At 40.9% G+C, this 25,165-nt stretch overlaps 1 protein-coding gene across 1 annotated transcript in view; it reads right to left on the reverse strand.

The window, feature by feature from the left end:
* Positions 1-25,165, reverse strand: part of daglb (diacylglycerol lipase, beta) — a 34,899-nt gene continuing 9,734 nt past the window's right edge. The window contains exons 5-15 of the mRNA XM_043711393.1: positions 22,848-22,970; positions 21,708-21,841; positions 18,220-18,346; positions 16,883-16,966; positions 11,903-11,980; positions 10,559-10,639; positions 8,583-8,710; positions 3,993-4,061; positions 3,825-3,897; positions 1,937-2,190; positions 1-1,007 (exon numbers count right to left, since the gene is read on the reverse strand). Coding sequence (XP_043567328.1) covers positions 815-1,007; positions 1,937-2,190; positions 3,825-3,897; positions 3,993-4,061; positions 8,583-8,710; positions 10,559-10,639; positions 11,903-11,980; positions 16,883-16,966; positions 18,220-18,346; positions 21,708-21,841; positions 22,848-22,970 — 1,344 coding nt within the window. The 3' untranslated portion in view covers positions 1-814. The remainder of the gene's footprint in view (positions 1,008-1,936; positions 2,191-3,824; positions 3,898-3,992; positions 4,062-8,582; positions 8,711-10,558; positions 10,640-11,902; positions 11,981-16,882; positions 16,967-18,219; positions 18,347-21,707; positions 21,842-22,847; positions 22,971-25,165) is intronic.

Consider the following 25,165-nt stretch of genomic DNA (forward strand, 5'->3'; position numbering starts at 1 on the left):
TTTGACACAATAATCAGGAAATTTAATGCTGCAACCAGAAAGCTCATCTGGCATATCCTTGTACCTAGGGTAAACATACTTGTGCAGTGGGACAGGAGCTGTGGCCAGAGAACTTATAAGGCACTACCTTTTCAAATGCCCAGGCCATATCCCCATTAACATCGCATGGCTTCTGCAAAATCAATGTCAGATTAAAACTATGCTGCTATCTAAGAAAGGAACACGCAGCTCCAGCTGCTCTGCTGGAACGAGTGTATTCATGCAGAATTACATGACTCAAACAAGTTTACATAAAATAAATAAAGTCCCTGACACCACAAAAAGGCAAGTGCACTACATATTTTAAAGTGGGAAACCAATGGGTCACTTAATAGAGTTCCTAAACCTCGGAGCTCCTGGAATAATCCGAGAAGCTTCAAAGAAGAATGAGATTAAAGCGATGCCATGATTCTCACGAACTGATTGGAGTAGTCATCTTGTCGCAAGTAAATCTGTTCCTTCACCCTTCAGGCACCCGTTTATGTTTTCATACATTATATAAAAAAAAAGAAATTGAAGAGGAAAAAATAAGTCTAGGTGGAAGTGGCATGGCCCCACACAGCGGGACAACAGGCCAGAAACTCAAAACCATCATTGTAACTGTTTGTAACATGGCCATCACAAACTTGGCCCAGTACAGCAGAGTCTCTGGCTCCTTTCTGGAAAGTCTAAAGCATGGTGCAAAACAGTGGTGGGTGAAATCACACCAAAAGGTTTAACAGACTCATTAAGCTCACAGCACCTGGAGCTTTGCACTAGATGCAGATAGCTCATTTCAACACGCCTCGCTTGGTGCAGCGTGTGACGTGGAGCAGAGGATGTAGGGTGCCTCTTGAGTCAGATCTTTGAGGACTTTGAATACAAGATCCGGCATGTGGTCAGTTATCATCTTGGGGCTGATCAGAATGTTGCTGAAGAATGATGCATCACACCACAACGCACAGTACTTTGCTTCAGAAAAGCAGAAACTAAAGAGGAGGGGAAAAAAAAAAGAGGAATTAGATCAAACTAGCTATGCAACCATTTATTCCAGCAGAAGGTTACCAATATCTGTAGCAGTAAGTTCTTTTTTAAAAAAGTTGCATTTATACTATTTATAACTTTACACCACCCAAAGCACTTTATGCCAATCAAATATATTTGAAGTGTAATTACTGAAGTTATGTAGGGAAATGCATAAACCAATTTGCATATAGCAAGCTCCTCCAAATAGCAATATCTTCAAACAGTTGGATTCCTCGTTTTACTAATTATGGTGGAAGCAAATGTTGCCAAGAATTGATCTTTGAATAATAGTTGTGGAGTCTTTCAATTCCACCTGAGAGGGTAAACAGAACCTTTATTTAATTTCTCGACTGAAAGGTGTAATCTCCAATAGTGCAGCAGTACCTCACTACCACACTGATGTCTGAACATTAAATTTGCAGGGAAAGAGCAGGGGGTGTATAATCGCTTTAAAAGAACAATGGGCTAAATGGCCTCTTTCTGTGCTGTGCCTAAGACTCTCAACTTCTAGAACAAGTCATGCAATTTCCTGATACTCTGGTGTGCACAGATTCAAAAGTGCCTTCAAATTTGGTGAAAGAGAAAGATCCAGAGAGTGGGATTAATTGAATAGCTCTTTGAAAACGAATCAATGAGTTAGTGACCTTCCGTTGTTTGCGATGCTATGCTTTAGACTAGCACCAGCTGTTTTTGACCTCCTTGTTAAAAGCTGCAAGGTTTGTAGTGCACATAAACTGATTGTCAGCAGTTCAATTCAGGCATTATATATTTTCATTTTCTCTGAACAAGCTTATCGTTCATAAATTCTTCTAGCAAAAAATCTCATCCAAACTCTACTACTTATACATGATGACTTTGAAAGAATATTTTTTAAATAGAATGCCATAATCACCTCCCTGTGCTGCATTTTTCCATAATGTAAATGATCTTCCCTGGAAGGAAAAGTTGAGGGCCTTGAAAAGGCGAACTCGTAGGTGATTCATCAGGGATGCTGCTGTAGGAACTGGATCGGTGCCCCATGAGATTCTGTTCTGCAAGAAGTGGCTCAGTCAGTCGCCTCTGTTGACTGTTGTCCAGGTCATTAGAGAAATTGTCTGGATCCCCTCCAAATATCTCATACCAACATCCACGCAGCAGAATTTGATACTGGACAGAGTACAAGACAATGGGTGATTAGATATACAGCACATGTGGGAGACAATGGCACAGTGTTAATGTCTCACTGGACGAGTAATCCAGAATCCCAGGTTATTGTTCTGGGAATATGGGTTGAATTCCACCACAGCAGACAGTATCGTTTAAATTCAAAACAAAAATGGAATTAAAAAGCTAGACTATTGGCAACCACATCAACTGTCATATAAACCCAGCTGGTTCACTAATGTCCTTTCGGAAAGGAAATCTGCCATCCTTACCTGGTCTGGGCTACATGCAACTCCAGACCCACAGCAATGTGGTTGATTCTCAACATCCCAAGATCACTAAATGCTGGTCTGGCCAGCAACACCCTCTCAGAATCATTGAATCCCTACAGTATGGAAGCAGGCCACTCAGCCAGAATCCACCTAACCCTCTGAGGGGCACACCACCCAGACCCATCCCCTTGTTATTCTGCATTTACCACAGCCAATCCACCTAACCTGCACATCTTTGGACTGTGGGAGAAAAAAGATACAGACGTGGCGATAATGTGCAAACTCTAGTTGTCAGAGAGTGAATCAAACCCAGGTCTCTGGTGCTGTGAGGCAATGTTAACCACTGAGCCACCAACTGGTGAATGAATGAAAAAAAGCAACAGCAGAGATTTCTCAAGTTGCTTCTTTCTGACACTCTGAAAGCTTTAAAATAGTCATGACCATTCAATGAGAACTGAAAGAGTTGCTGAGAGAGTATGGGCCTGTTCGCATGGGATATATAGCTGTCATAACTTGGTCAGAGGCCCATAACAGCAACTGCCTCAGAATTCACGACCCCAAAATTTCACTTTATAAATCCAGTTGAGGTCTTGGCCTGAGCTGGACACAGGCTCCATGATTAAATACTGATGTTTTAATGCAGCAAATTCACCTCCAGATTAGATCTTGAAAGGTTAAACTCTGAAGACAAATTGCATGGATTATGTTTAGACTCCCATGAGATAAAAGATTAAAGTGGTGATCATGATTAGATGATTTTGATACATTAGAAGAGGAGAAACCATTTCCCTTGGAGGGAAATCCAAAACTTAATTTCCTGCTGGATGAACTACTATCACATATTGAGGGATCCATGGTCCGCTCTTCCCTACTGGTGGGGACATCTTCTCGATGTCTGACTTATTGAACCCTTCCATCATTTAAAAGGTCTATTTCAGGTCACCTCACAGCCTTCTCCAGAGAAACAAAAATAATGGTCACAACCTGTTCAATCTTTCCTGTTAGATAGAACCTCTAATTCTAGGATTTATAACGATGATACTTTCTTACACATTTGCCAATAACCAGTTCCTTTTAATATGGAGACCACAACTGTGCATAGTACATCAGGAGTGGTCTAATCAGTGATTGATACAAGCTTACTCTGCATTTCAACTGCAGCCCTTAGAAATGAACATTAGTGCCCTGCTTGTTCCAAGATAGTAAAAGATAGTTTTACTGAATGTTCTACTGGATTTATTACGGAATATAATTGTTTTGCTTGGGGTCATGAAAATAAGGACGGCATTTCCCAAGAGGATAAAACTTTGTCAAACATACATCAGCATTTCCATTCAAACAGCACTGCAAAACAGTCTAAGTTACCTTAGGTCGATTACTTTGGGCAACTATTCTTAATATTCTTCTTTTCAGGTCTCCCATGTTGCAAAGGCTCAACCTGGAAATGTGAAGGTTCAAAACAATATAAATTAGCATGTAGCATTGACAAACAATTGGAGTAAAATTTTATGTGAAGTTCAAATATATACTGACCTTGGAATGAGATCCTTGCCCAGGACAACGGATATGATAAATTCTTTGCTATAATCTGCCAAAGGCTTACTTAAAAGAAAAAAATGAATTTTCTTCATTAGCATAGAGATACTACTACACGTTATTGTTAGATGGAAGACAACTGCATGTGGAAAGGAGGCCCTTGTTTAAAATGGGGCTCAATCTCAAGAAAAAACTATTTTGGATTAAATCAAGATGCAGTCATTAAACTAGCATAGTGAAGTAAAGAGTTACTTGTAGCAGAAATTGTACAGTCAGTTCTTCCATTTGCTGGATGCTACAGTGGTTAACATTACACATAGATAAGGCAAAGTCTGCCACAGAGTTCAAACTGTGCACACATGACAGATCCTGAGTATTACCGAAAGAAAATCACATTTTGTCAAAGCCCTTCATCTTGCATTTGTCAGGACAATTCAGAAGAACACTAACTCAAGGAGAAAACCAATATTTAGGACAGGGTGGTGCTGACTGAGAGTCCACTTCTTAACCAATCAGCATTATTCTCCATGGAAAAACCACTTAACAACCAGACTGAGGCGTAACATGTCTGTATTCAACCTGCCTATGGTTGCAAAATGTGCAACAATCTCTAACAATAGATTCTATTTGCTGGACAATCCTGAACGCAGGAGGAATTACACTGACAACCAATTTATGAAGGTCAGCCATGTGATGCACTCGTTGTACTGTACATACATATATTAATACACAGGGCCCTGTTTTTTTTTTTACAGACAGAAAGACACACATACCCAGTTCACCAGTTTCAATTGAACAAAATAGCCAACAGTCATTCACTGATTCACTTCTCAGGGCAATACCCTGACTAGAGTCAACCTGCCTGGTTTAACTAATAGATGTGTTCTCCATGGTAACACTTCTGCCATTGTCCACTTATCAGGCAATCAGCGCTGTCCTCTTAAATGTTGGTTTTCTCCTTGAATTGGTATTCTTGTCAATTGTCTTCATAATTGCAAGACAAAAAGCTTTGCCAAGATGGGTCTTTTTCAGTAAAACAGAAGTTTTGCATTACAAACAGCAAGTCCACTAAGTATCTCTTAATCGATAGAGAGTTCAACAAAAATATTAAGGTAGATAAGTCCCCACGACCTGTTGGGAACTATCAGAGGATACGGAGGGAGGTAAGAGAGGAGATTGCCCCCAAGTTGACAGAGATCTTTATATCCTCTTTAGTGACACGAGAGATCCCAGAAGTTCCTTTGTTGAAGACAGGCGACAGGGATAATCCAAGAAATTATAGACCAGTGAGCCTTACATCAGCTGTAGGGAAATTATTGGAAAATATTCTTAAGGACAGGATTTGCTTGCATTTGGAAAAGAATGGAACTTATTAGGGATAGTCAGCATGGCTTTGTGTAGGAGAGATCCTGACTCAGTCACTATCTGCTTTGTTGCCGCCCCTCTGAACCTTCTGCAGTTCTTTTGGTTCTCAATTATATTTTCCAAGAGAAGTTAGGAGGTATGGGATTCAGGGACATTTGGCTGTCTGGATACAGAATTGGCTGGCTGAAAGAAGACAGTGAGTGGTAATGGATGGAAAGTATTTCGCCTGGAGGTCGGTAACCAGTGGTGTCTTGCAGGGATCTGTTCTTGGGCCTCTGCTCTTTGTAATTTTTATAAATGACTTGGATGAAGAAGTGGAAGGGTGGGTTTGTAAGTTTGCCGATGACACAAAGGTCACTGGTGTTGTAGATAGTGTCGAGGGCTGTTGCAGGCTACAACATAACATTGACAGGATGCAGAGCTGGGCTGAGAAGTAGCAGATGGAGTTCAACCTGGATAAGTATTCATTTTGGAAGGTTAAATTTGAATGCAAGGTTAAAGACAGGATTCTTGCAGCGTGGAGGAACAGTGGGATCTTGGGGTCCACGTACAAAGATCCCTCAAAGTTGCCACCCAAATTGCTGGAGGATCTTTTCCGGAACATAATCCAATGTTTGCTCCTCTTTGCCCTTGATGCTACCACTGTTCTAGCCTACATTCGAGTAGTTTCAGACTCTAACTAAAACCACTCTTATAATGCTGTTAACTCCCTAATTTCCCTTCAGATTTTCTCCTCTACATCCTTCCCAATAGTTGGTGAGCAATTTAAATGCACCCCTTTTTTTTCCTTAACTCTAGCCAGATTGATTCTGTCCTTGAAACCTTTAGGATCCCCCCCTTTCTTCAGCACTGAAATGCTCTCCTTAACCAACGTCACCACACCCCCTTCTTTCCTGAAATACATCACCTACTTAGAATATTTAACACTCAATTCTGTGCTTCCTTGACCCAGGTCTTCTTTCACTACATTTGCCATGTGAAAATGTGATATTTTGTTTTTTATAATTCATTTATGGGACATGGACGTCACTGGCTGGCCAACATTTATTGCCTGTCCCTGACTGCCCTTGAGAAGGTTGTGATGAGCTGCCTTCTTGAATTGCTGCAGTCAACCTGCTGCAAGTTGACACCCAAGCCATTAGAGAGGGAATTCCAGGATTTTGACACAGCGACAGCGAAGGAACAGCGACATATTTCCAGGGTGGTGAGTGACTTGGAGGGGAATGTTAAGGTGGTGGTGTTCCCATGTGTCTGCTGCCCTCATCCTTCTGGATGGTCTTGGGTTTGGAAGGTATTGTCTGAGGATCTTTGGTTAACTTCTGCACTGCATCTTGTAAATAGTACACTGCTGCTACTGAGCGCCAGTAGTGGAGGGAATGGTTGCATATGGATGAAGGGGCAATCAAGCTGGCTGCTTTGTCCTCTCCAACCAGTGGAGAGTTTGCCCTGATATCTATTGATTCCAGTTTTGCTAGGGCTCCTTGATGTCGAGTGCAGCTTTGATGCCATGGACTGTCACTACCTCACTTCTGGAATTCTGCTCTTTTGTTCACGTTTGAACAAAGGCTGTGATGAGGTCAGGAGCTAAATAGCCCTACTGGAAACAAAACTGGACATCACTGAGCAGGTGCTGCTTGAGAGCACTGTTGATGGCACCTCCCATCACTTTACTGATGATCGAGAGTACACTGACGTGGCAGTAATTAGATTGATTGGATATGTCCTGCTTGTGTACAGGAAGTACTTGGGCAATTTTCCACATTATCAGGTAGATAACCAGTGTTGTAACTGTACTGGAACAGCTTAGCTAGGAAGCAACAGGTTCTGGAGCACAAGTCTTCAGTACTGTTGGCAGAATGTTGTCAGGGCCCATAGCCTTTGCTGAATTCAGTGCCTCCAGACATTTCTTGACATCACGTGTAGTGAACAGAATTGGCTAAAGACTGATATCTGTAATGCTGGGGACCACTGGATGATATAGAGATGGATCATTCACTCAGCACTTCTGGCTGAAGGTTACTGTGAAAGCTTCAGCCTTATCCTATGACTCTACATTCTTATTTACTGTAGATTGTGCATTCACATACATGGCTAATAATGTGAACCATTACTTTTTACCATTCTTCCATTTCACCTTTCTATGCTCTATGCCAGTGTTAACCATCTCTCAAAGTATTTTGTGCACCCATTCGTTCCTGGTTCCCACACCTCTGCTTAGTTAGTTTAAAATTTTTCTACTAGCCCTAGCAAAACATTATGCAAAGAACTCAGTCCCTGCTCTGTTCAGGTGCAAATTTTTCCACAAAGCTAGTTCCAGGAATCTAAAGTTGCATCTTTCCAGCCATACATTCTGCCTGATCCTTTATCTCTTGCACGTAGACTGCGAGTGATCTGGAGACTACTTAATTTGAGATTCTGCTTGCAAATTGTCTACCTAGCTCCCTAAATTCTGATTGCAAGACCATATCCTCCTCCTGATCTAACTCAATGGTACTAACGTGGACCACTATTTTTAGTTGTTTTCCAGAATGTCCTGCCACTACTCTGGGACATCCTTGACTTGGCAAGGAACACAACATATCATCCTTTTCTGCAGCCACAGAGACACTAGTCTGTTCCCTTGCTAACAAACTCCCTATCGCAATAGCTCCTCCTATCATCTCCCTCCCCGCCTGTGCGGCTGGCTCTGATAGCAATCCTGTGAGAAACCGGTTGTTTTATATTGTATTGGCCAGCCTCTTCAAACAGTGGTCCAGATCGCAACTCACTGTTCTCATCAGTCTATTCCATTCATCAAACTTCTCTCAGTATTTTTAAAAGTTTAACTATTTTTCTAATCAACTTGTTCAGAGGCTTTATTACACACCTTTGAAGCAGGTGGGATTGAACCAGGGTCTCCCAGTCCCAGGGTAAGGGCACTACCACTGTACAAGAAACTCTCTCAGTTTAACATTTCTACCTGAAAAAAAAATCTGATGATTCACAGGGCATTCAAGTTTAAATCCTGCTGTCAGAGTGAAAACAATGGGATGGTGAGTGAGAATGCACTCAATTACAGGTACTGTACCACAAATAAACAAGGATTCCCCTCAAATAAAAACATAATAATCAAATACTAGAAAAGACCAAACTCTATTTTACAAATAACAATTTAGTGATCATATCTTAAAAAATCCCCTTTTCACAAAAAAAAAGTCCATGCAGTTATTTAACAGCTCTCACCTTAGCAGACCTCCTGGAGGAGAAAATGCATAGCAACGAAGCTCTGGGAAGGATTTGTGAAGCATTATAGCAAGGATCGAGGCTGCTCCTGCCCCCAGGCTATGGCCAGTTATAACCAACTTGTATTCCTACAGGGGGGAAAGAGACAGGCTTATTCCAACAGCACATGATCATTTTAAGCAACTGAAAGCAAGCAGTTCTATAGTTGGCAATTGAGAGAACACATTCAATTTTCTTCCTTAGCCTAACACCCAAGCTGGAAAAGTGAGCTGCAAAGAGTTCTAATCCTCTTAACACTGTTCCAACTGTGCCTGACCATACCACTTAAGTGGGTAAAAACAAGGGCTGCAGATGCTGGAAACCAGAGCCTAGATTATAGTGGCGCTGGCAAAGCACAGCAGGTCAGGCAGCATCTGAGGAGCAGGAAAATCGACGTTTCAGGCAAAAGCCCTTCATCAGGAATAGAGTCATTTAAGTGGCCCCTATGCCAATTAAGTGTACAATCCATTCGTGGTGATCAGCAGAACTCAATACGGTCATCAGGTGTTCAGCAGGGTCACACTCAGGAGGGGAAGCTGGTCTTTTCCAATACGGCCCTGACTGACACAGATCGAGTAGTTTGGGACATATCAGGGACTGGCGCTGGGTTCTTACTGGCCTGTATGGCTCAGTTTCTCATGGCTATAAGCAGCCATGAACTGCTCCCGTGTCAGACTACAGCCTACGATATACCGCACAGGAAAACTATTGTTCAGTTTGTATCATTGGTTGTTCTACACTGATCGCATGACTATGGTAAAGACATATAGAAAGCACAAAGATAATTCTTATCCTTTAGACTTCAGACATGACCTTTAGAATGATCAAGATTGAGGTCATAAACAAAACCTTCAGTGCAGCAAAATACAAAAGCAAGAGGAGTCACTGATGGGAGCACAAGCTTCCAGGAAGTTCTCTGTTACAGTAACTAGTCAAACACTTATATAAAAGCAATTACAGAAACAAAGCTCTAACATCTAATGCTATAATTTCTGTGGCAAACTACTAGGAATACAGAGGTTTCAGTTATAACGGACTAGGCATGTTGGGTTGTTCTGTCTGGAACAAGATAGACTAAGAGATTTACGTTAGGTGTTCAAAATCTTGGTGATTCTATAAGTTTTGCTTTATTTCTTCAGACTCGACTACCAAGAGATTTGGTAATGAGAAAGGTCAAATTTAAGATAAGGAGCAACAGAACTGATGGGAATGAGATTTTTTTTTGTTATATTCAATGAGTTGTGATCTGGTATGTGCCACCTCAAGGAGGTTGAAAGTACATTTAACAGTAACTTTCAAAAGGGATTTGAATTATTAAATAGAAAAATAAAATTTGCAGAACTACACAGGAAGGAAAAGGGGGGTGGGACTAATCAGAAAACACTAAGTGTTGGCACATTAATACTGTGTCCAATAGTCCCCCATACCACATGACTCCAGAACAGTAAGAAGAATAAGCATTGTAAGGCAATTAAATTATCAGAGTAACCTAGTATCTAAAGCAAAATCCGTAATCTGTTTTAAACAGACACCTACAAGGTTGGTGCTTAACTGCTGTAAAAAGAATGATATGATGAGCATTCACACAGAATCAACAGGATTACTCACTGTTTGGACTACTGTTTCAGTATGTTACCTGGTTACGGTCTCTAAAGATCATTGCACATGTGCGAGGGCAGACAGAACAATTTAATGAATATTGAATCAGGAGAAACATTTATAATATAAAGAATTTACTGTAACATAAGAGTAATGAATCGTCCTAAGATAATTATATTTCAACAATTTTCACTTTGATTTCCTCAGATCATTCACAGCTAAAAATCTCAACAAGAAAACTGCAGCTGCTCCTGCACAACTCCCATTGAACATTTAGGTTTTTTTCAAAACATAGATCATACAGGACAAATATTCAAAATTAATATTTATAAACTCACCGGCACAACCAAGAAAGCTTGGTTTAAAATCCCATCATCAATTAGTTTCTTGTAAATGTAACGTGCAGCTTGGATAATGCCCTTGGAAGAAGTGGTTTAAATGGTTAGTTAATGACCAGAAGGAGCAGCACTCCAAACACTAGTGCTTCCAAATAAACCCGTTGGACTATAACCTGGTGTTGTGTGATTTTTAACTTAGTTACAAACCGTTTTACACAATTTACAGTACAGCTTGAGGGGTCATTTGACATCTGCAAAGGTTCAGAGTAGGTAGCTTTGCAAGGTGCAGTTTTTCGCTTGGGACTCACACGCACACTGCAGTTATCTTGAATGGGTAGGGGTTCTCATTAAGTGAAGGATTAGCTTAAGACAGTCATGAGGCTCCCTTCACACCAAATGATTGGTGGAGGCAACAGAGTGTGAGCAGAACAACTCCTGTGCTTCCCCTAACATGGTTAAAGAGTCTGACACAGTCTAGGAGGCTCTCACACAAAGAGCAAATCATCTAGTGGAACATACTGTCACAAACAGTATCTCCCAACAAGGCAAATTCGAAGGCTCTTGATTAAGAAGATGAGAAATAAATCAGTAGTCTTTTTTAAAATTATTCATTCACAGGATGAAGGTGTCGCTGGCGAGGTCAGCATTTATTGTCCATCCCTAAGTGCCCAGGGCAGTTAGAGTCAACTACATTGCTGTGGGTCTGGAGTCATATGTAGACCAGATTAGTTAAGGATGGCATTTCCTGCCCTAAAGAAATTAGTGGACAGATATTTCCAACAATTAACAACAAATTCACTGTCGTCATTACTCTTGATTCTAGATTTTCTTTGAATTAAAATTCCATCATCTGCCATGTACTAATAGCCCAGTGATAATACCACTAGGCCATCATGTCTGAAGTCAAAGAACCATAGGTTGAGCTGTCAAAGGTTGAACACCACAGCTAGGAATCAATTATACATAGGCAGAGCTTGGTTCACAAAATTCAAGTGTATATAAAGGATAGGGCAGAAACATTAAACTAAATTGTTAGCTCGGCCCACCGCACAGTTGTATAAATGGCGTCTTTCTGGACTATATGTTCTATCACACTAGGCTCTGATTTAGAATTTCAGATTAATATTTAGCCAGTCAATAAGGACACATATATACTTTAATTTCAGCTCTGATGCCAATCTGAAATTCAAGCTAAAAGGGCATGAGATGTCAACTCTGTTTCATAACCACATTTGAGGTTGAAATGTAAATGCTGAAATTAAGTGTGTCTCAGTTTTCATGTGGTCCTTCACCCTGGTAATTTTATGTACTTACAAACTTTAAGAGGAGGAATTCAACACTTACCTTATGTGCTAAAGATTCTCCTGTCACGCAATCTACATTCAACGTCTCACGATCTGCACTCAAATCCGTCAAAGCATCCTGCAGGTTAATTAATAGATAGACACATGAAAGGAAGACAGGAATCACTGGATGGAAAAAGATGAAGGTTTATTGAGGTCAAGTACTATCAACTTGGCACCCACGTGGTTCAATGACAAAGGAAAATATTTTAACCTACTTTTTATTAAAGCTCATGATAATTATTGTCATTTAGAAATTTGGATCCTAAAACGTTGACAGAAATAAAGCACAGTTTTACTATCAATGAAATTTCTATATGGTGTATGTTAAGAAGGACACAGTTTTAGTTTCAGTTTTGAGCTGAGTCAGGTACTGGAGTTTCTGAAAATGTGTGTACATGCATCTAAATAAGGCTTAAAAAATCCTGGAACTGAATAGTTCAGTGCTTTAGAAAACAAAGGCTTGACGAGAGAAACAAAAAGTTGTTGCCAAGCAGTAAGGAAACCAGTTATTTCAGAAAGACAGAACCATCCAAAAGATTTCTTTCAGTGAGCATGCAGGCTTCTGCTTGACAGAACAGATCAGCAGCAAAGGTGCTATTAGCTAATCAGCCTCCAAAACCATTACAGCAGGAGAAAAGTCCCAAGTGATTTATGTCAGAACTAAAAAAATTGCAGAAACAGAAGGCTGTGGAAGAGGGGATTACATGAACTGTACTAACAAGTTAGGTTAAATGTTCTCATGAAGAAATGCAAACTAAAAAAAAGTGAATGCAGAAGTTTTCTGGAAAGAAACCAAAAGTGTGCAAACTGAATAAGGAATTATAAATGGAAATAAGAAGATCCTTCATTGAGGTTTGAGCATCTGTAAGGTTATTGTGGAGGGCAGGGTTGAATCTTTATTTTGGATATTTATATCAATGCTTTTTGAAATAGTTCTTGTAATGTAAAATAGTGTTTTTCTCCTTTTTTGTGTAATAAACCCTGATGTTCTTTTATTAGAAGTCCCTTGGCAGCCTCTAACAAATATGTTCAATTACTGGTCATCATGGTAACTAAATTGTAAAAAGGAAATTTATGGGCTAGGTTTCACTGTCATCTGATTTATCAGTAGTACCATTAATGGGGATCATTATGACCACAATGCTTTAGTTGCTAATTTCTAATCTGGAAACAAGTCAATCAGATCAGGAAAGTTCCAGGTTTGATACAATGTGTACGCATCAAGTTAACTCAATTTTTTTTCAAATAACTTTCTGAACCAAATTCTTTCCTTAAGTAATCAATATTGTCTTTCTTGATGTTATTTCAGTCACTGCTTTGTTTAAAATTTAAGAATTTCAATTTTAAAAATTCGTCAAATCCCTCCATAACCAGTCCCCCTCCTACCTCTGTCTCTCAGCCCCTGAGCTTTTCTAAGCCATATTTCCACTGCTCTACCACTGGTGGCAATGCCTTCATTTGCTTGGGCTCTCAACCCCTGAATTCTGTAAATCTCTCTCCACCCCTCTAATTCTGCTCCTTGAAGACACTCCAAAAAATCAACTTCTTTGACCAAGTTTACAGTCACCTCTACTAATCCTTTGGCTTGGACTGAGCTTGTTCTAGTGGAGAACATCGAAAACCACAAGTTAATGATATCATTTACGTGGAAAGTATTGCAGAACTTAGGGTTTTACAGCTACAGAAACCCTCATGTGTCTCAGATTACAATGCCAATCAAATAGCAAAACAGGACTATTGCTGACTTGAAGTCTCCCATCCCCTGAGGTCTTGGGTAGATGTGCTTATCTGGTTAACAACCCAACCCTTGTGAGATCATCCTTAGAGAGATTTTGAATACAGTTTCAACCGGGAAAGGGCATGGGTAGGAAAAGAACAAGGAACATTCACACCTTCCAAATGCCAAACAAATGACCATCGTCAATAAGAGAAAACCTATCCAATGTCCCTTGACATTCAATGACATTATCATCACTGGATTACTCCACTATCAACATCCTGGGTGTTAACATCGACCAGAAACTGAACACGTCCAGCTTTTTAAATTTTGTGGCTACATGAGTAGGTCAGAGGCTAGTCATTCTGCAGTGAAAAGCTCACTGCCTGACTCACCAGTGGCAGTCCACTATCTACAAGAGAGAAGTCAGGAGTGTGGTAGAATATTCTTTGTTGTCTGGAGAAGTCTAGCTTCAATAACACACCAAAAGCTCAACACTGCTGGACTGGAATCCAATTCACCACCTTCAACTGTCACTCCCTTCACTAAGAATGTCCAATGATAGCATCTGGAAGATGCACTGCAGTCACTCAGCAAGGCTGCTGTGACATCATCTTCCAGACCTCCACCCCTAACACCTTGAAGAACAAGTACAACAGATACATAAGAAAATCACAATCTGCAAGCTCACCTCCAAGTGCAACATGCTATCCTGACTTGGAAATGAATCGCTGTTCCTGAGTCAAAATCCTAAAAATCTTGGGGGTGTCCTTAAATCACATGAATTGCAGCAGTTTAAGAGGGAGCTCACTATCCCCTTCTCAAAGGTAATTAGGATTGTCAATAAAACAAAAAATACAAATTTGCAGATGTTGGCCTAGCTAATGGCACCAACACCCAACAAATGCATGATTTTAAAAAAAAGTAAATGAAGAACTCGTAAATGAAAGCAGAGATGATTCATTTTTCAACTCCCAGCATCATTCAACTGTGGTGCTACAGGGCAGCAGTACACAATGTGATCTATTGCTATGAAGAGACATCCAGTGGCACCAATTAATTACTACAACAGCACAGATAGAATCTTTTCTAAGACGAACAGGGCTTTTAGGAGTTTGTATGTTTAAACTGTCAAAACTAGCAAATGCAGCACTCACAGGCCCTACACACATACACAGGTGCCAGTCAGTCAGTCTTGATGCTCACCATTTTACTTGAGCAACTCTGGGTTTGTGAAAGGACAGACTCAACACTGGAGATAGGAGTGGGATGGTTCGACTGAGCCAGTGTCTCCAGTGGGAGCGGACCAAGCCAGCAGCTTCAGCAACTGGACTTGGGTTGGCAGTATGACCCTACAGAGTGCATATGTGAACTCAGTTACTTTTTGTCCAATTCAGCCCATGTGGCCTTCTCAGCAGCTATTTAGAACATACAGTGATTGGCTCACTGTTGTGAAGAAGGGTCAGTGGACCTGAAATGATAACTTTTGATTTCTCTCCATACTGAGTTTTCCCAACAATTTCATGTTTTTATTTTTATTTCGGATGCCCAGCATCCACTGTTCCCTTTTCCTTACACAAGTTCAGATGGATTCTGACTGCTCTTGACTGATAAACATGCTGCAAAATATCACCCGTTTGGTTTGCATGATTACAGTCCAGAAGACAGCCAATTCATACCATAATTGTAACTCTGTACATTTTCTTTCCAAATAATAACCTAATTCCCTTGAAAAAAAACCTTTGATATAATCTGGCTTCGCCACACACTCAGACAGCATTTACAGATTCTAATTTCTCACTGTGTGTAAAAAAATTTATCTTCCTCATGTCAGTATTGTTTCATAGAATGCCTACAGTGTGGAAACAGGCTTTCGGCTTAACATGTCCACACTGACCCTCAGAAGACTATCCCACCCAGACCCATTCCCTTACCCTATTACTCTACATTTCCTTTGATTAGTCTATACATCCCTGAACACTACAGGCAATTTAGCATGGACAATTCACCAAACCTGCACACCTTTGGACTGTGAAGGAAACTGGAGCACCCGGAAGAAACCCATGCAGACACGGGGAGAATGTGCAAACTCCACACAGACAGTTGCCCAAGGCTGGAATCGAACCCGGGTCCCTGGCACTGTGAGGCAGCAGTGCTAACCACTGAGCCATCATGCTGCCCAATTTCTTTTACCAATTATCTTGAATCAAAGTCTTCCAGTTTTCTATCCTTCCACCAACATGAGCAGTTACTTCCCCTATCCCTCATGATCTTGAATACCTGTATTAAACCTCCTAACCTTCAAGAAATATGGTCCCAGGTTTTCCAATCTATCTACTTCTCTGAAGTTCTTCATTCCTCGGACCATTCCTGTGAATCTTCTCTATGCTCTTTTTAATGCATTCACTACTTTTCTAAAGACATAATAATCCAGATGTGGCTGAACCAGTGTTTTGTGCTGGTGTAACACAGGTTTCAGGCTTTTGCGATCTATGCCCCTATTATTGCAACCTAAAATGTTTTGTGCTTTATTAACCACTCCCCCAAACTGTTCTGCCACCTTCAATTATTCACACCCATTTACACTCAGGTCCTTCAGTTCCTACAACCTGTTTAGAATTAAAATGAATTTTTCACATTTCTCTGCATTAAATTTTATCTGCCACTTGGCCACCCAGTCAATCAATCTGTGTCTTTTTGAAGTTTTAAGCCCTTCATAGTTTACAATACTTAGAAGTTTGTATTGTCTTCAATTTCTTAAATTGTGTCACGTACCCTAAGATTGAGATCTTTAACATATATCAGAAAAAGGAAGGGTCTAACCTCTCGGGTACTCCACTTTCAACTTTCCTCCAGTCTGAAAAAGAACTGTTCCCCTGTTCTTCCAGTCATTGTCGTGTCTATGTTGTTATGTTCCTTTTATTCAATGAGCTCAGAGTTTCCTCAGAGCTCTGCTGTGCACCACGTGACTAAAGGCTTTTCAGAAAGCCATTGACACCACATTACTCTCATCAAATCCTGTGCGTTCTAGAGAAAAGTGACTGGACTCAAATTGTTAACTCTGTTTTCTCTCCACAGATGCTGCCAGTTCTCCTGAGTTTCTCCTGCAATTTCTGCTTTTGTTACCCTCATCAAACCTCTTACCTCAGCAAAAAACACAATTAAGCTAATTTAATTTTGCCATGAATTCTCATTTCTAGAAGTTTCCCTACCACCAAGTTAAAGTAACTGGCTGCATTATAGAATTGAGGGAAGACTAACCTCGAGTGAAAGAGTTCCTCTCACAGCCACCACCACAGCCTCCTTTTTGTGATCCAGTGCCACATAAAACGGAATTTCATAAATCTGCACAAGTGGGGTGAAAATAAAACATCTAAGATTTAAAATAGCCACAAATCATTGAATTAGCTTTTGAAAATAGCTCGCTATTACTCAGCTGCAACTTTCACACTCAATGTTTACAGAATGCAAAAAAACCACAAAATGGAAAACAGCAAAAGTGCCACCCTGCCTCTGGAGATCAATGATGGTATTAGATTAGATTACTTACAGTATGGAAACAGGCCCTTCGGCCCAACAAGTCCACGCCGACCCGCCGAACGCAACCCACCCAGACCCATTCCCCTACATTTACCCCTTCACCTAACACTATGGACAATTTAACATGGCCAATTCACCTAACCTGAATATTTTTGGACTGCGGGAGAAAACCCATGCAGACACGGGGAGAATGTGCAAACTCCACACAGTCGGTCGCCTGAGGCAGGAATTGAACCCGGATCTCTGGCTCTGTGAGGCAGCAGTGCTAACCACTGTGCCACCGTGCTGCCCGTGGATGCCTTAATCTCTCTCACATGCTAAAGTAGGTTGTTACATTTTGTAACATTTGAACTTTTGAAAAAAGGAAAGAACAGGCAGTTGGGCAATCAAGTGTCAAACATTTTCTCTGCAGCACACGAATAATCTTTGCAATCACGCGTACTTGTAAAACCTTAATCTCACAGTTCCTCTTTATGCACTAATGGCAATTGCTCTGCAGTAGATTGGTCTGACATAGAAATAGAAGATATTTGTGAACCATAAAACAAAAGAACAAATCTATATTCTTAACAGAGCTTGCCATGTCTTCAGAACATCCCATTGCATTTTATATCCAAAAGGATTAGTTTGACAGCGCAGTAATCGTGATAACGTGGTAAATATCACTGGGATATGAACAACAAGCGCCCATAAGTAGTAATCAAATAGCTGCCAGATAAATCTGTCCTTCAACAGAAGACGCTTGAAGAATGGTTTTGTTGTTCTTACAAAATTGAACAGGACGTTTAATGACAGCTGGACCCGATGAGTGAGGCCCTTAGTCACGTCTGAAAAACTGCACCTCCACAGCGTGGCATCCCCTCAGCATCATCCCTCCCACAGCATAGCACCCCATCAACACTCCCCCTTCCAAAGCATGTGACCTGTCCTCAGCATTACCCCTCCCAGAGCACGGGGCTGTCTCAGCACTTTCGACTGACGTTAAGCTGTGAATTTAAAGATGCCATGTTGCAGGTAGTTTTTTTTCCCTGTTTTAGACTGTCCAAGTTAGCTGTTACCTTGTTGTGAAAACTGACATGGATAAAGTCTCGGTATTGCAGCCCTGTAGTTTGCAGCATGGAGGTGAAATGGCAGCCCACATGATCCCCACCAACTATATCCTGCTCAGGAAACTGGCTTCTGCAACTAGAGAGAAAAATAACTGACATTAAACTGAGGACTCTCATTTCACGAGTTTTAAAGCACTTGTGACTGTAAACCAGATAATGATCACTTGGCAATAGTCAGTTCTTCATTCAAACGGGGAAGGATGCCTGGAACTCTTCCCCCTCTGCCTCACCTCTTTCAAAAGATTGCTGCGGTTGAACAAGGTTAGACAAAGATGACGATTTGAAAACATCAAAGACTTGTATTTTTTGTTCTGCAAAGGCATTATGGAAAAATAGAACCTGGATGCATAAATACAGATCAATCGTGATTGGTTGAAAGGTGGGAGAGGTCCAAGGGGCTAAATTATCTTCTCCCATGCCTGACATGCATCAATAAAGGCTGTGACTGACCAATTCACTCTGACACTGTTGCTCAATAAAATAAGTAACTTCCTTTCAATTAAAATTACCACTAAATTCAGTGTAAAGCTGCAACTTGTGCATTTGTCCTTTGGTTTTGAAAAGTCAGAGTGAAGTTATAATTTAGTTACTGACAGGATTTTAGCCTACTCAATTTTCCTTCCTGCCCCAAAAGAGTCCCCAAACTTTCACCAGCACATGTCCGTAGCTGCATTCGCTGTTAGATTTCCTGGCAGCCAATATTTTTCAACAGCTTCTGTCTTATCAGTTCTAACTGGACTTCCTCTGTGTGGTTTTACATATCAGTCAGATTCCAGTACCAGATGTTTCATGGTACATATGGTCAGAGGGAAAGTTTTTTTTTAAAAAAACTCACATTTTGTCACCCTACGCAGCATCCACTTCAGTTGTGAAGACAAATACAAAGCTCCCAATTAGAAACTCTGCCTACACAAGATCATCGCTCTTTTGGTGAATAAGCAGCCCTGCACTATCTTATGAAAGGCTATAAACTGAAAGGTACGATTCTAAAAGGGGCGCAAAGGAGAAGGACCTTGTGGTATATATGGACAAACCATTGAAGGTGGCAGGACAGACTGAGAAAGCAAGTTTACACATACAGAATTCTAAGCTTTATGCAGGCCTAGAATATGAAAGCAAGGACTCTATGGCAGATCCTTACAAAGAACTGATTGATCTCAACTGGAGGAACGTACCCAATTTGAGGCACAATACTTTAGAAAGAAGTGAAAGCTTGGAGAGGATGCAGAAAGGATTCATGAAAATAGTTACAAAGATGAGAAATTTCAGTCTGGAGAATAAGGTTAGAAGTCACACATTACCAGGTTACAGTCCAACAGGTTTATCTGAAATCACAAGCTTTTGGAGCGTTGTTCCTTCGTCAGGTGAAGGAGCAGTGTCTGAAAGCTTGTGTTTTCAAATAAACCTGTTGAACTATAACCTGATGTCATGTGACTTCTAACCTTGTCCACCCCAGTCCAACACTGACACCTCCACATCAATCATGAGGGTAGACTGCCAAACCTGAGACTGTTTTCCTCAATGAAGAGAATGTTGAGAAGAGATTTGATGGAGCTGTTCACATAGGATCTGGACATAGTAGATAGTGATAAAACTATCCTCATTGGTGGAACAGTTAAGAACCAGAAGACACCAGTGCAAAGTTAATGGCAAAAGAACCTACAGTAGCATGAAGAAAGTGTGATTCAATATTGACTTTAAAAGAGAATTCAGATAAATATCCAAAAATAAAATATTCCGTGGGCTACTGGCGGAAGATGGAAGAGTTGGACTGGCTGAGTTGCTCTTGTAGAGAGCTGACAGGATCTGAGAGTCTGACTTCGGTTATGGGTAAATTAGAGTCATAGAGATGTAGAGCATGGAAACAGACCCTTCGGGAAGCAATCATAAAATATAGGATTTATGGACATTTAGAGAGGCAAAAATTGATTAGGGATGGTCTTCTGCAAGAAAGATAGTGTCGCACAAACTTGATTGAGTTTTTTGAGAAAATTATCAAAAAGGTTGATGAGGGCAGAGCAGTGGACGTTTATTTGTATTTTAGGAAAGCCTTTGACAAGATTCCGCATAGTAAACTAATTAGTAAAGTTAAGTTATGTGGGATTGAGGGTAAATTTGCCAGTTGGATACATAATTGGCTTAACATCCAGAGACAGTACTGGTAGAGGGCTGTGTTTTGAACTGGAGACCTGCCAGCAGTGGGGTTCCACAGGAATCAGTTCTCGGTCCTCATTTGTTTGTCATTTATATAAATCATTTGGATAAGAGTAAAGAAGGCATGGTTAGAAAGTTTACGAGTGACACAAAAATTAGTGGTGTAGAAGACAAAGAGGAAGGTTTTCCAAGTTTACAAAGGGATCTTGATCAAATGGGTCAGTGGGCTAAAAAATGGCAGATGGAGTTCAATCTGGATAAATGCAAGGTATTGCATTTTGGTACGACAAACAAGGGTAGGGTTTGTACAATCAATGGTAGGGCCTTGAACAGTGATGTAGAACAGAGGGACCTCAGGATGTTGGTTCATAATATTTTTTGAAGTGCAGACATGTAGACAGGATGGTTAAAACGCCATTTGGCACATTTGTCTTCATTGCTCAGTCCTTTGAGTATAGGAGATGGGAAGTCATGTTAAGGATGTACAGAACATCTGTGAGGTCCTTTCTGGAATACTGTATCCAGTTCTGGTTGCCTAGATATAGGAAGGATGTTATTAAGTTGGAAAGGGTTCAGAAGAGATATATCAAGATGTTGCCGGGTATGGAAGGTTCAAGTTATGACAGCAATCTGGATAGGCTGGGACTTTTTTCACTGGAGCATGGAAGGTTGAGGGGCGAACTGGTAGAAGTTTATCTATACCTCTCATTACTTTTAAAGAGTTAATGGCAGTTTTCTTTTCCCTAGGTTGGGGGTTTTCAAGACATGAGAAGTAATTTTTTTTTAATATACAGAGGATGGCTCACGTGGAAAGAACTTCCTGAGGAAGTGGTGGATGCGGGTACAATTACAACATTTGCAAGATATTTGGATAAGTACGTGAGTAGGAAAGGTTTGAGGGGATATGGGCCGGGAGCAGGCAGTTGGGACTAATCTAGTTTGGGATTATGTTTGGCATGTTTTGGTTGGCCCGTGCTGTATGACTATGACATGACAGGTCAAATGGTCTCTTTCTGTGTTACAACCAATCTGCGATCCCATAAAGAGACTAGTTGCCATAAAAAGTATTTTAATTGTAGGAGATAAATTTCAATTTATAACACAGCACTGGAAATCATATGCTCAATTATCAGATGTGCAACAATCTTGGGAACTCTACCCTGAAAACTACCTAAAACGTAGGACTTGGTACCATGATTGCAGTCATAGTTACCCCAAGATACATGAGGCATCTTCAGGACCACACTGAAGAGATTTGCGTATTGAAAACCATTAAGACTTACCACATGCAGTTATGGCTCAGCCTGCATATGCCAGTTAGTGGGTGACTGAAGATGTACAGTGGCCATCCATATGCTGCAACAGCAAACTGCATGTAGTGAGCAGAGTTCTCCAATTCTATATCCAGCTCCTCAGCCTGGTAAAAACAATAGATGATGCCAAGACACATAACTTAATAAGATATACGGAACAGAAACTAGGTTCTCAGGTCAATTCTAAGAAACTAGGGAACTAGCTGGCTCAAGCTGCTTCTGTCCTGGGTATTAGTCACAGGGTACAACACATCAATGCATCTAATAATCTGCAATTTATGAGCAGCTTACTAATGCATGGTGGTCCTTGCAGATACTTCCACATTGATGCTTTCAGGTCAGCACACAATGGGGGACTATTGGGCGACCGTGTGCAAAGTGGCAGAATGCTTAGTAATCCAGTGTTTCTGGTAATTAATGCATGATTACATGTTTGGTATATGGCTGAACACTGCTGGAGTGCAAGCAAAATTGGTAATACATGACATATTTACAGTTGTTAACATTGAGCACCAAACAGAATCCAAGTGCTGACACCATACATCACTGGCAGTGGTACAGCAGCAAAACATGTGAAAAACTAGTCTCTGGTGAGCCAAGAGCTTCTTTCTGTCCCAAAATTGCAAAGGAAATATTGCTGGGGTCAACAACCAAAAGACATCTTAAAAGGGATATAACTCCCACAATGATTAGAAAGTAGAGAGTGTTACTACAAGTTGTTGAGGCGAAAAACAGATACATTTAAGAAAAGGCTAGATAAGCATGAGGGAGGAAGCAGCAGATCAGTGAGATGAAGAGGACTCGTGTAAAGCATAAAACGCCAATGTGGAAAGTTGGCTGAGTGGTATGCTTCTGTGCTGTAATATTCTGCTACTAGTGATCAGTGTTAGCCTTTTGAGAGATCTAAAGAAACGTTCTCCTTCCACTTAGAATACTGATGTTTAGTACTATCTGACACTGCAGAAATAAGCAACAGTGAAAAGTCACATCTTATGTATTAAAATTCAATTCCAATAATTGTGAAAAAGGAGAATAAGTTTGGGTCTTCTTGAGAAACTAAAAAGTCACTGTCAATTTAATAAGATTCAAAATTCTCAACAGAGAACTTACAGTTGGTGGTTGAGGGACAGTACAAGCCACCTCCTCCAGATCACTACACTGCTCTCTCTTATCCTGCTCCTGATGCAAAAGAGTCAGTCCTGCAGCGATATCACCAGGCACCAAGTCTGTGTCCTGCTCACAGAGATAAACCAGTAGAAAAGATGTAAAAATTTGCCTGTAAAATATAAAACTTCAAAGGAGTGTTTGTAAACATACATCCCGGCCTTTCCCCAAGAAAACTGAGCTAAAAGAATTAAGATTAGTTTAAAAATTGGTTCCTGGGAGGTGTGTGTCACCGACTGGGCCAGCATTTATTGCCCATCAATGTGGTGACAAGCAACTTTCTTGAAGTAATGCAACCTACATCAGGTAGATACACCCACAATGTAGTCAGGGAGGGATTACTAGGATTTGGCCCAGTAACAAGGTAGGATGTCAAGGATGGTGAGTGTTGGAGGGGAACTTGCAGGTGGTGGTGTTATCATGCATTTTCTTAGCATCTGACCTGCTGTAGTAGCCACAACATGTATATGTCTGGTCCACTAAAGTTTCTAATCAATGGTTACCACAATTTATTTGGGGGGGGGGGGGGGGGGTGCATACAGGAGAATGATATCTACTGATGATAATGACATTAAATGCCATGGGGTGATGATTAGATTCTGTCGTTAGAGATGGTCATTACCCAGCATTGGGTACGGCATGAATGTCAAAAATAAAAACAAACAGGACAAAGGAATACTGAATTAAAACACAACATTGACTGTGAAACTGGGGCCTGTCTTGAACACACTAAATACCTCAAATTAGTGTCACAGCTGTACAGCACATATAGCCTTTCAGTCCAACATGTCTATGCTAACCAAATATCCTAAATAAATCTGGTCCCATTTGCCAGCATTTTGCCCATATCCCTCTAAACCCTTCTTATTCATTTACTCATCCAAATGCAAGGTCACCCCTCAACCTCCTATGTTGCAGGGAAAATAGCCCGAGTCTATTCAGCCTCTCCCTATAGCTCAAACCCTCCAACCCTGGTGACATCCTTGTAAATCTCTTCTGAGCCATTTCAAGTTTCACAACATCCTTCCCATAGCAGGAAGACCAGAACTGCATGCATTATTCCAAAAGGAGCCTAACCAATGTCCTGTACAGCCACAAAATGATATACCAAATTCAATACTCAATGCACTGACCAAGGCAAACATACCAAATGCCTTCTTCATAATCCTGTTAACCTGGGATTCCACTTTCACGAACTATGAACCTGCACTCCAAGGTCACTTTGTTCAGCAACAGCCTCCAGGACCTTACCATTAAATGTGTAAGTCCTGTCCTGATTTGCCTTTCCAAAATGCAGCATCTCACATTTGTCTAAATTAGACTCCATCTGTCACTCCTCAGTCCATTGGCCCATCTGATCAAGATCCCATTGTACCCTAAGGTAACCTTCTTCGCTGTCCATTACACCTCCAATTTTGATGTCATCTGCAAACTTACTAACCATACCTTCCAAGTTCATTTCAAATCATTGAAATAAATGACAAAAAGCAGTGGACCCAGCACCGATTCTTATAGCACACTGCTGGTCACAGGCCTCTAGTCTGAAAAGCAACCCTCCACCACCACTGTCTGTCTTCTACCTTCGAGCCAATTCTATATCCAAACGGCAAATTCTCCCTGTATTCCATGTGACCTAACCTTGCTAACCAGTCTACAATGAGGAACTTTATCAAACACCTTACTGAAGTCCATATAGATCATGTTCACTGCTCTGCCCTCAATACTCTTCGTTACTTCTTCAAAAAACTCAATCAAGTTAGTGAGAAATGATTTCCCATGTTGACTATCCCTAATCAGTCCTTGCCTTCAAAATACATGTAAATCTTGTCCTTTAGGATTCTCTCCAACAACTTGCTCACACCAACATCAGACTCACCGGTCTATAGTTCCCTGGCTTATCCCCATCACCTTTCTTAAACAGTGGCACCACAGTAGTCAACCTCCAGTCTTCCAGCACTTCACTTATGGCTATCAATGACACAATTATTGCAGGAAGGGGCTCAGCAATCACTTCCCTAGCTTCCCAGAGTTCTAAGGTACACCTGATCAGGCCTGGGCATTTATCCAATCCTGGTAAAAACAATGACTGCAGATGCTGGAAATCAGATTCTGGATCAGTGGTGCTGGAAGAGCACAGCAATTCAGGCAGCATCCGAGGACAGGCAAAATCGACGTTTCGGGCAAAAGCCCTTCATCAGGAATAAAGGCAGAGAGCCTGAAACATGGAGAGATAAGCTAGAGGAGGGGGGGGGTGGGGAGAGAGT

Source organism: Chiloscyllium plagiosum, chromosome 21 (genome assembly GCF_004010195.1).
Source record: "Chiloscyllium plagiosum isolate BGI_BamShark_2017 chromosome 21, ASM401019v2, whole genome shotgun sequence".
Lineage (NCBI taxonomy): Eukaryota > Metazoa > Chordata > Chondrichthyes > Orectolobiformes > Hemiscylliidae > Chiloscyllium > Chiloscyllium plagiosum.